Source organism: Suricata suricatta, chromosome 3, assembly GCF_006229205.1.
Source record: "Suricata suricatta isolate VVHF042 chromosome 3, meerkat_22Aug2017_6uvM2_HiC, whole genome shotgun sequence".
Taxonomy (NCBI): domain Eukaryota; kingdom Metazoa; phylum Chordata; class Mammalia; order Carnivora; family Herpestidae; genus Suricata; species Suricata suricatta.
Window position 1 is genome coordinate 147,812,661 of NC_043702.1, and position 12,378 is coordinate 147,825,038.

General features: G+C 37.5%; 1 protein-coding gene across 4 annotated transcripts in view; it reads left to right on the top strand.

Moving 5' to 3' along the window:
- Positions 1-12,378, top strand: part of IPO9 (importin 9) — a 50,431-nt gene that overhangs the window by 10,858 nt on the left and 27,195 nt on the right. For all 4 annotated transcript variants that reach the window (XM_029935452.1, XM_029935455.1, XM_029935453.1 and 1 more), the window contains exons 2-4: positions 9,746-9,807; positions 10,036-10,122; positions 10,914-11,115. In XM_029935452.1, the coding sequence (XP_029791312.1) occupies positions 9,746-9,807; positions 10,036-10,122; positions 10,914-11,115 (351 nt within the window). The remainder of the gene's footprint in view (positions 1-9,745; positions 9,808-10,035; positions 10,123-10,913; positions 11,116-12,378) is intronic.

The window sequence follows — 12,378 nt, forward strand, 5'->3', positions numbered from 1 at the left end:
TTTCCAGAATATAATGTTAATTGAAAAAAAGAAAAGTATGGGGGCGCCTAGGTGGCTCAGTAGGTTGAGCATCGGGCTCTGCTGACAGCTCAGAGCCTGGAGCCTGCTTCCGATTCTGTGTCTTCCTCTCTTTCTGTCCCTTCCACCCTCCTTCTTTCTTTCTCCCCCTCTCTCTCAAAGATAAATATTTAAAAATTTTAATAAAAAAGTACAAAAGTGTATAATAAACAACAGTTTATGTAAATAAGAGGACATAAAAAAATACACATATATTTGCTCCTTAATGCAAAAGAAATACAGGAAAGATAAGCCAGAAGCTGATTGGTTACCTACATGGCATGGGTAGAGAAAAGGTGGAAAGAAGTTAATAGGGATAAGGATGGAGCAACTCTTCTTATAATATTCCTTTTTGTATAGCTTTGAGAATTGTAGTAATATCCATCAAATAAATAATTAATATCGAACAGTGGATGGGCCCCAAATGGAAGTAGTAACAAATGAACCTGACTGTATTACAAATATATTACAACATAACTATTATTTGACGTTGAGAGAGAAAAGGATTATTCCAAGTAACTTTGGAAAATAGTGTGTTTCGACTGCATATTGTAAGATTGAAGTCAAAAAGAACTAGTGGTAAAAACTGTACTCTGGCTAAAATATCTTTTTCATAAGAGTATGAGTTAATAGTTCTGTAATTAGTTTACTAGGATCGAAATGAAGAGGTAAATCTATTGTAGAAAATGAGAGCCAGAGGAAAAATTACATCAGGAAAAGAAGAAAAGTAGAATGAACCTTTGGATTGACATCTGAGGTGTCAGTAGATGGACGGATGGATGGATAGATGGATGGCAGGCAGGCAGACGGATGTATGTATGTGTGGGTGTACATTAGTATACATACATATATTTCCTCGTGGCATTCTCTGAGAAGGCCTAGGAGCAGTGACACCCCAGTCGCATTGAGCACACCTAGCATCCAGACCTTGGTTTCTAAAATAGCATTCCCCACTAAAATAAGCACCAGGACTCCTTGGAGGAAAAGTTGATTTCAGGGCTTAAGTAGGGAAAATACAAGATAAGCCTAGAATAAGCCATAGGAATAAAAGAGCAATGCTGTAAAAAGGATGGGAGTGTAGAAAAGTATACAGGAGCCAAATGAAAGGAGTGCCAATGGCCAAAGTAGAACAGTTTGGGCAGCAAAATAAATAATGATAGCACTGGATTAAAACCATAGAATGAAATAATTAACATGAGTCCACATCAGTATAAAGAGATAATTGGATAAAGAAAGGAGAAGGGACAGAATTGCACTTAATAAGAGTAAATAAAATAAAAGAATATAGAAAATAAAAGAAATACAAAAGTACCACTAGGCAAACAACACAGTGATAGTTTTTGCCAGTAGGATCTACAGATGGATACTAAAATCAGTGTGTGAAAGTATAAGAAACAAGATATTATCATAATCTCAAAAGCATCTCTCCCAAGATTTTTATCATTACAAAGGGGAAAACTACAGTGGAGAAACCCAGTAGGCCCCCCCCCATTATCAAGTAAGTGATCATGGTTAACATTTCCAGTAATTTCCTCAACATTATATATTCCCTGATAGGATATACTGAGGACTTCTCTGATAGTTTAGCAAAAAATGAATAACCTCGGACTAATCATGAGGAAACGTGGGTCAAACACACATTGAGACACAGTCTACAAAGTAACTGATCATTACTCATCAGAAGTGTTCTGCTCATAAAAGACAAAGAATAAGAATGTCATGCATTAGAGGAAACTGAAGAGACATGACAACTAAGTACAACATGGGATCTTGGATTGGATCCTGAAACAGAAGAGGGACAGTAAGGGGGAAAAAACTGGTGAAATTCTAATCACGTCTGTAGTTCAGTTAAAAGTATTATACCCATGTTAGTTTTTTGGTTTTGATCATTGAACCACAGTTGTGTAGGTTGTTCATGTCAGAAGAATGTGAGTAAAGGATATCCATGAACTCTATGTACTGTTTGTGATTTCAAAATAAAATTTAAAAATATAGACATAGATCATTTTCGAAAAGTAGCTTTTAACCTGTGTACTTGTATAAGCCTTGAACATGAAACACTGCGTGAGTGACTTTTTCTTGGTATTAAGCTTTTCTATTGCATAAATATCCTTTGGATGACTATTTCAGTGAAACCCAATTTTGATAGTTAGAATTCACCATGGAAGGTAACTTTAGTTACAGAGATGAGAAAGCCAAACAATGTACTCACTGTGAGCAATAAAAACAATACTAGCACAATTTATGTTTTATTTTAGTTATAGAATTTTGTTTTTCTTATGAAAAGAACTTTTAAGATCTGTTCTTTTATGTTAGCATCTTTAAAGTATATAATACAATATTATTAGCCATATCTGACATGCTATACATTACTTCCCTGACTTAATTTTTTTTAATATTCATTTTTCAGAGAGAGACAGAGCATGAGCAGGAGAGGGGCAGAGAGAGAGGGAGACACAGAATACAAAGTAGGCTTCAGGCTCTGAGATGTCAGCCTAGATCCCAGGGCTTGAACTCACCAACCGTGAGATCATGACCTGAGCCGGTCTGACACTTAATCAACTGAGCCATGCAGGCACCCCCATGACTTAATTATTGTATGATTGGAAGTTTGTACTTTTTGACTCCCTTCATCCATTTTGGCCCCCTCCTCCCCACTGTCCCCCACTCCCACATCTCTGGCAACTATACCCACGAACACCACATTTTCTTTATCCATTTATCGGTTGATGAACGTTTAGTTTGTTTCCATATCTTGGCCATTGTAAATAATGCTGCAGTGGGCATGGGGGTGCATATATTTATTCAAGTTAATATTTTTGTTTTCTTTGAACAAATACCTAGCAGTAAAAATGCCAGATCATATAGTAATTCTATTTTTAATTTGGGGGGGAACCCCCCCATACTGTTTTCCATAGTAGATGCACCAGTTTAGATTCCCACCAGTGGTGCATAAGTGTTCCTTTTTCTCCATATCCTCCACCAACACTTGTTATTTCTTGTCTTTTTGGCAATATAATATACTAACAGATGGAAGGTGATATTTCATTGTGGTTTTTATTTGCAGTTCCATGATAGTTAGTGATATTGAGTATCTTTTCATGTATTTGTTGGCCATCTATATGTCTTCTTTGGGAAAATGGCCATTCAGATCCTCTGCCCATTTTTTAATTGGATTGTTCTTTTGCTGTTGGGTTGTATGAGTTCTTTATGTACTGGATATTAATCCCTATCAGATGCATGAGCTGCAGATATTTTCTCCCATTCGGTAGACTGCCTTTTCACCTTGTTGGTGGTCTTTGCTGTACAGAAACTTCTTAGTGTGATGTACAGGCATGCTCTGGAAATATTGCAGATTTGGTTCCAGACCAGGGCAATAAAGCAGATATTACAGTGAAGAGAGTCAAATGAATTTTTTGGTTTCTCAGTAAATATAAAAGTTACATGTATACTGTATTCTGTTAAAGTGTGTAGTAGCATTATGTCTAAAGAATCACTGTATATATCTTTATTAAAAATACTTCATTGCTAAAAAAAGAATGTTGATCATCATCTGAGCTTTCAGCAAGTCATAATCTCTTAGCTGGTGGGGAGTCTTGCATCAATGTTGATGGCTTCTGACCGATCAGGGTAGTGGTTGCTAAAGGTTGGGGTGGCTGTGGCAGTTTCTTAAAATAAAACAGCACTGAAGTGTGCTGCATCAATTGAGTCTGTCTTCCCCAGATAATTACTCTGTAGCATGTGATGCTGTTTGAAAGCATTTTACCCACAGTAGAACTTCTTTCAAAATTGGAGCCAATCCTTTCCAATCCTGCTGCTGCTTTATTAACTAACTCTGTATACTATTCTAAATCCTTCATTGTCATTTCAATAGTCTTCACAGCATCTTCACCAGGAGTAGATTCCATTTCAAGAATTTGCTTTCTTTGTTCATCCACAAGAAGTAGCCCCTCATCCATTAAAGTTTATCATGAAATTATAGCAAGTCAGTCACATGTTTAAGTTCCACTTCAAATTCGAGTCGTCTTGCTGTTTCTACTACATCTGCAGTTACTTTCTCTCCTTAAAGTCCTCCATAAAGGTCAGAATCAACTTCTTCTAAATCCCTGTTAATGGTGATATTTTGACCTCTTCCTGTGAATCACGCATGTTCTTGGTGGCATCTAGAATGGTTAATCCTTTCTAGAAGCTTTGCAATTGACTTTGCCCAGATTCCTCACAGGAATCACTATGTATGACAGCTATAGCTTTACAAAATGTATTTCTTAAATAATAAGATTTGAAAGTCGAAATTATTCTTTGATCCTTGGGCTACAGACTGGATGTTGTGTTAGCAGGCATGAAAACAACACTAATCTGATTGTACGTCTCCATCAGGTGTTTTGGATGACGAGGCACATTGTCAGCAGTAATATATTGAAAGGAATCTTTTTTTCTGAGTAATAGCTCTCAACAATATACTTAAAATATTCAGTGAACCATGTTATAAACAGATGGGCTATATCATCCAGGCTTTGTTGTTCCATTTATAGCACAGGCAAAGGAGATTTAGTATAATTCCTTTTTTGTAATGTTTATTTATTTATTTAGAGAGCATATGGGCATGTAGGGTAGAGCAAGGGAGGGGTGGAGAGAGAATCCCAGGTAGGCTCCACTCTGTCAGCACATAGCTGGACTTAGGGCTCAATCCCATGAACTGTGAGATCACGACCTGAGCATAATCAAGAGTTGGACGCTCAACTGACTGAGCCACCTAGACACCCCTAGCATAATTCCTTTTTTTTTTTTAATCTTTATTTACTTTAGAGAGAGAACACATGCATGAAGCGGGTAGAGAGGACAGAGGATCCAAAGCAGGCTCTGCACTGACAGCAGAGAGCCCATTGTGGGGCTTGAACCCATGAACCGTGAGACCATGACCCAAACCAAAGTCAGACACCTAACTGACTAAGCCACCCAGGTGCCCCGTCCTAGCATAATTCTTAAGGACTCCGGGATTTTCAGGATGGTAAGTGACCATTGGCTTCCATTTAAAGTCATCAGCTAGATTGGCCACTAGCAAGTCAGCCTGTCCTTTGAAACTTTGAAGTCAGGCACTGACTTTGCTCTAGCTATGAAAGTCCTAAATGGCATCATCTTCCAAATATAAGTCTGTTTTATCTACATTAAAAATCTGTTGGGGGCCCCTAGATGGCTCAGTCAGTTAAGCAGCCAACACTTGATTTCAGCCCATGTCATGATCTCATTTATCGTGAGATAAAGCCCTACCTCGGGCTCAGAGCACCTACAGTACAGAGCCTGCTTGAGATTCTCTCTCTCCCTTTCTCTCTGCCCCTCCCCCCTCAAAATAAATAAATAAATAAGCTTTTTAAAAACATTTGTTGTTTAGTGTAGCCACCTTCATTAGTTGTCTGAGCTAGACTACTTCTGGATAACTTGCTGCAGCTTCTGCATCAGCACTTGCTTCTTTGCCTTGCATTTTTTTATAATGGAGATCTTTGCTTTCTTTTAGCCTCATGACCCAGCCTCTGCTATCTTCAAACTTTTCTTCTGCAGCTTCTTCATCTCTCTTAGCCTTCATAAAATTTAATGGAGTTAGGGCCTTGCTCTGGATTAGGCTTTGGCTTAAGGGAATATTGTGGCCAGTTTGATCTGTCCAGACCACTAAAAGTTTCTCCATATCTGTAATAAGTCTGTTTCCCTTTCTGACCGTGTGTGTGTTCGCTGGAGTAGAACTTTTGCTTTCATTCAAGAACTTTTTCTTTGTATTCACAACTTGGCTAACTGACACAAGAAGCCTGGCTTTCAGCCTCTCTTGGCTTTTGACATGTCTTCCTCACCAAGCTTTTTAAAGTCTGAGACTTCCAGCTCTTTCTTTCACTTGAATGCTTAGGGGTTATTATGTGGTTATTAATTGGTCTAATTTCTATGTTGTGTCTCATGGAATAGGGAAGCCCAAAGAGAGGGAAAGAGAAGGGGAAATGGCCAGTTAGTGGGGCAGTCATCACACAGCATTTATCAATTAAGTTCACCATCTTACATGGACAGTTTGTGTTGCCCCAAAACCATTACAACAGTAACATCAAAGATCACTGACCACCATGACAAATATAATAATGGCAAACTTTTAAAATATTGAGAGAATTACCAGAATGTGACATAGAGACACAAAGTGAGCAAATGCTGTTGAAAAAAATGGCACCGATAAGCTTTCTCAACATGGGGTTGTCCCAGACCTTCAATTCATAAAAAAACTCAGTATCTACAAAGTGCAATAAAGCAAAGTGCAGTAAACAAGATATACCTGTAGTCCCACTTATTTATTTTTGCTTTTGCTCGTGTCAAATGCAGAAAGTCATTGCTAAAACTGATGTTAGGAAACTTGTCACCTATGTTTTCTTCTAGAAGTTTTGTGGTTTCAGGTGCTACATTCAAGTGTTCTAATCTGTTTTGAATTAGTTTTTATATATGGAGTAAGAGAGTGGTCCAGTTTGATTCTTTTGCATGTGGCTGTTGAGTTTTCCCAACACCATTTATTGAAGAGACTGTCCTTTTCCCTTGGATATTCTTGCCTTCTTTGTCCTAAAATAATTGACCATTGGTTTATTTCCGGGCTCTCTTCTGTTCCACTGATCTATGTGCCTTTATGCCAATACCATAGTTTTGATTACTATCGCTTTGTAAATTAATTTTAAATCAGGGAGCCACAATGCCTCCAGCTTTGCTTGTGCTCAGGATTGCTTTGGCTATTTGGGGTTTCTTGTGGTTCCATACAAATTTTAGGATTGTTCTATTTCTGTGGAAAATGCCATTGGAATCTTTATAGGGATTGCCACAATAACTGATTTTTGAAGTTTTTACTATGTGCCGTATATTGTTCTCACAGGATTGCTTGGTAACTTGATACCATTATCTTTATTTTGCAGATGGGGAAACTGGGGTTTAGGAAAGATAAGTAATTTACGTAAGCTTAGACACAATGGCTTCAGGATTGGAGCCTAAACTTGCCTAACCCATGCCCTTAACCTCACCTATCTCCAGCTCCTTCCAAATAGGAATGATGCAACTATCTTAACTGCTGCTCCTACTACAACTAAATACCTCTGAAAAATTAACATTTCATTCTCTAGAACAATGCTGTCCAGTAGGAATATAATGGGAGTCACATGTAAGATTTTAAATTTTCTAAAAGCTATATTGAGAAGGTAAAAAGAAAAAGGTAAAATTAAGTTTTAAAACTGTATTCATTTAACCTCATGTGTGCAAAGTATTTCAATAAGTAATCAATATAAACATTACTAAAATATTTTACATTACTTTGTTTTCATACTAAGTTTGCAGTCTGGTCTGTTTTTTATACTTCCAGCACACATCAGTTCTCACTAGCCACATTTCAGGTGGTCAGTAGCCAGTTGTAGGTGACAGCTACCATGTTGGATACCACAACCCTAGATTGTGAGATGTGAAAATTACGGTGAACTCTTGGTCTTACATTCTTCTTCCTTATTTGACATTCGACTCCTGTGCAAGTATAAATTATATCTAATTAAAAATATTTGGTATATTTTGCATATAACATACCATTTTAACCATCTTTAAGTGTATACAGTCCAGTGGTATTTAATATATTCACATTGTTGCACAACTATCACCACCATCCCATAATTCTATTCATCTTGTAAAACTGAAACTCTGTAAACCCATTAAATAACTCCTCATTTCCCCTTCCTCCAGCCCTTGGCAACTTCTTTTAAACTTTTTGTCTTTATGATTTTAACTACTCTACGTACTCGTATGAAAATGGAATCATACAGTATTTGTCTTTTTGTGACTGTATTTAGCATAATGTCCTCAAAATTCACCTATTTTAGCAGTTGTGTCATACTGCAGAATTTCCTTCCTTTTGAAAGCTGAATAATACTCCATTGTACAGATATACTACTGGATTTTATCTGCTCATCTCTGGATGGACACTTGGTTGCTTCTGCTTTTAGCAGTTGTGAACAATGGTACTATGAACACGGATGTACAAATATCTCTTCAAGACCTTGCTTTCATGGTTATATACCCAGAGGTGGGATTTGCTAGATCATATGGTGCTTCTATCTCTGATTTTTTGAGGAACCACTGTATTATTCTGCACAGCAGCTGGGCCATTTTACATTCCCACCAAGCGTGTGTAAGCATTCCAGTTTCTCCACACATTCCCCAATATTTGGTGTTCGTAGTAGCTCTCCTGAGTGTGGTGGCATCTCAAAGTTTTGATTTGCATTTCCCTAATTGATTAATGATGTTGAGCATCTTTTCAGGTGTCTGTTGGCCATTGTATATCTTCTTTGGAGAAATACCTATTTAAGTCTTGTGCTCTTTTTTGAATTGGGTTGTTTGTTTTGTTGTTGTTGAATTTTAGTTCTCCATGTTTGGGATATTAATCTCTTATGAGTTAAATGATTTTCTTTTTTAGAAAAATTTTTTTCTTCTTACATAAACTCTACTTCAATGTGGTGCTCAAACTCACAACCCCAAGTTGCATGCTTCATTCTATTGAAGTATTTTTTGATGCAAAAAATTTTTAAATTTTTATGAAATCTGATTTGTATATTTTTTCTTTTGTTTTCGATGCCTTTGGTGTCATATCCAGGAAATCATTGCCAAATCTAATGTCGTGGAGCTTTTGTCCAGTGTTTGCTTCTGAGAGTTTAAGTCTTACATTTAAGCCCCTGATTCATTTTGAGTTAATTTTTGTGTATAGTATTTGATAAGGGTCCACCTTCATTTACTCGCATGTGGATATTTTTTCCCAACATTTGTTGAAAGCTGTCCTTTTTTCACTGAAAGACCTTGGAACCTTTGTCATAAATCATTTGACCATGACCATGAGGGTTTATTTCTGGGCTTTCTATTCTTTTCATTGCTATATATTATCTGACTTTATACCAGTACCACATTGTTTTGATTACTGTAGATTTTAGTAAGTTTTGAAATCAGGAAGTATGAGTCCTCTGGGTTTGGTCTCTTTTTCTTTTCTTTTTTTTTTTTTTTTGGTCGAGATTATCTTGACTATTTGAGGTCCCTTGAGATTCCGTATGAATTTTAGGATTTCTCTTTCTGCAAAAAACACCATGAGATGTTAATATGGATTGCATTGAAGAATCTAAATTTTAAGCTTAAATCTAATGTAAGCATTGTGGTTAGTCTCTCAATATGCATTGTACGTTTACTGCTTACATTGCTTATGGGAAACTGTTCACTTACAACAGTTATATTTTTAGGACTAGACCTGTTAAAGCTAGATTTTCTTATACTTAATTATCTCTTATCTGGTAGTGTATATCTGAACAACTCCTGATATCTCACTTTTTAGTTTTTCTTTGGGGTTAGATAGTACTGGTTTTCAACTAGGTATTACATTCATTGGTCTAAGAGGAAGGTGTTGCCATCTTGGAAGATGCTCTGCAGAGATCTGAGAAAGTGAGAGGGCTGAAATTAATCATCGTAGGCAGCCATGTCCTGCAGCCCAGCCTGTTTGTTTCTCTTACTTAGAAGAATCAATCTTAGCAGCACTTCTAGAAGGAATGAATCAGTCCCCTTTCTGAAATCTTTCTTGTTGGTATCAGGATTAAAGCTCAGTAAGTTGCTGTGGCTTTCCTGGGTGTTTTTAGACTCACAATAAAATTTTCTCTTTCAGAATTTGGTGTTCACCTGGCAGAGCTGACCGTAGACCCCCAGGGAGCACTGGCAATCCGTCAGGTAAGTCCAGGCTGATCGACCCAACTTATAAGTAATTTCCTTTTACTTGGTAATAAAACTTTCTTATTGGAAAGAGAAAGAATAAGGCCAACTTACAAATAACCTGGGACTTTGTACCAGATTTAGATATACTTCAAATGAATGTATTAGGCCATCTGTATGTATATGATTTGTATATATGAGGAAAGTCTTTTTCTTGCTGTATTACTTGGCTTATTCTCTTCACAGCTGGCGTCAGTCATTTTGAAGCAATATGTGGAAACTCACTGGTGTGCCCAGTCAGAGAAGTTTAGGCCTCCTGAAACTACAGAAAGGGTAAGGAGAGTTACTTGATTAGTCCACCTGTAGAGAGAAAGGGGGTCATCTTAAGAGATTGAGCTGTCACCATTCTTTGACAACAGGGGGCAATCAAAAGACAAGGCAGAAAAGGAGATTTATTGGTAGCATAATTGGCATTATGGGCATGAACGTGCTGTAGGTAAGAGACCTGAATATCAGGTTGACCTGTGTTCAAATTCCAGTTTTGCCTTTTACTAGCTATGAGAATATTGGAAGGATATTTTAACCTCTAAGCTTCAATGTCCTAAATATCTAAAATGAGAATTAGAAATCCAGCTTCAAAGTATTGTTTGAGAATTAAATGAACCGATGTTTCTCCTTAGTACAGCGCTATGCAGCCATTCTGAGCCCCAAGAAATTTTGAGGTACAAGGTCTAGGGCAGCACTGCCCATTGGAACTCTGCAGCTATGGAGATACTCTGTATCTGTGTGGTCTAATGCAGTAGCTACTAGGCAAATACGGGTGTTGAGCAATTAAAATGTGACTGATGCAACTGAGGAACTGAATTTTTTATTTCATTTTATTTTAATTAATTTAAATTTAAAGGGCCACATGTATGTAGCTGGTGCCTACTGTAATGGACAGCATAAGTTTAGACATGATAGATGAACTCTCCAAATGAGCGATTTGTCAAGTTTGTGTATTGGGATTTTTGATGGCTGTGCAGTATCTTACTTACATTGTTTTTTCAACGCATAAACTGGATAGAACTCTTCCAGTGTCTTATAACCTGGGCTAATGACAGGTGGGCTTTTCTCCTCTGCAGGCAAAAATTGTTATCCGGGAGCTATTGCCCAATGGGTTGAGAGAATCAATAAGTAAGGTGCGCTCCAGTGTGGCCTATGCAGTGTCAGCCATTGCCCACTGGGACTGGCCTGAAGCCTGGCCCCAGCTCTTCAACCTGCTCATGGAGATGTTGGTGAGCGGAGATTTAAATGCAGTCCATGGAGCCATGAGAGTGCTGACAGGTATCAGAAGCTGTTCCCTGGTGTTAGTACTTGGATCCCAAGAACACTTATAAGAGGTTATGTGACAGAATGGCCCTGACCAGTAGGGACTGAAATTTATAGCTCTTCTTGATGTTCCTCCTCCCTCCTAGTTTTTATCCCCATGCCTGTCTATCCTCCTGCTCCCTTGACTCTTTTCCAGGGCATCAAGTTGGTATAGTACTTCTACTACTATGAAACCTTACCACTTGAGGACAGAGTAATAGCATAGTGGTTGAGGATTCAGATTTCAGTTCATATTCTGGTTGTACCTTGATCCAAGTTACTTAGTCTCCTGAGAGTCCATTTCCTTGTATATAAAATGAAGGTAATAATAATGTTTACCTCAAAGGGTCTTTTGGTAAGTTTAAATGAGCTAATAAATCTACATAAAGTGTTTGGTGTAATAAATGACATGGGGTAAGCACTCTGTAAATTTTAGCCATTATGAGCATTATCATTATACTCATTTTCACTTAGTTCAACCAAGGCAAAGTTAAGAATAGTCAAATAGCATTTTTTATAGGGGTATAACAAAGATAAAAACAGTATAACTATATGATTCTGACTTTCACTTGGTCGGCTTAGACCAAGTGTTTGGTATTTTTTTCTTTCTTTCTGTTCTAAGAAAGTGATAAAAAAATACTTGTCTAAGGTTGATTAACCTATTAATCCCTCACAGAACCTGTTTTCATATAGGTATGGCCTGAGTTTCCCAGCTTTGTGAGTTCTTCTCTGCTTCCTATCCCCCTAGATGAAATAACTACTCTGTTTTGCCTTCAAGGAACCCTAACCTGGACATTAGCCACCTTCTGTTGATCTTTTGGAAATCATATTTCCTCTCTGCTCATACAGGCTTGTGAAATGTCTGCCTATATCTTCTCTCTTTCTCTCTGACCTGCTAGCTTACTGGAAATGTATTCTTAACCAAGTTATGAATACGATTTCTACTTTTCTTGACCCTCAGTTTATTGAACTTGGCATCTAGTCCCAATCTTACTAGTCCATGTCCTATTCATGGTAAATAATAGCAGTTCTCTGTCCAAAAGCAAATTCTTCATCCCCTTTTGTTTCAGGCCTCCTCTTCCCACGTCATCACTCCTTTTTCGAACTGCCCATTATATTCAAAACGTTCCTTGCTCAGATTTTCATTTCCCTGCTTATTATTTCTCTTGCTTCTCTTGTATGATTCATTATTCAGGTGACTTCATATACTCCTCTCCATGGAATTAACCTTCCAGGATT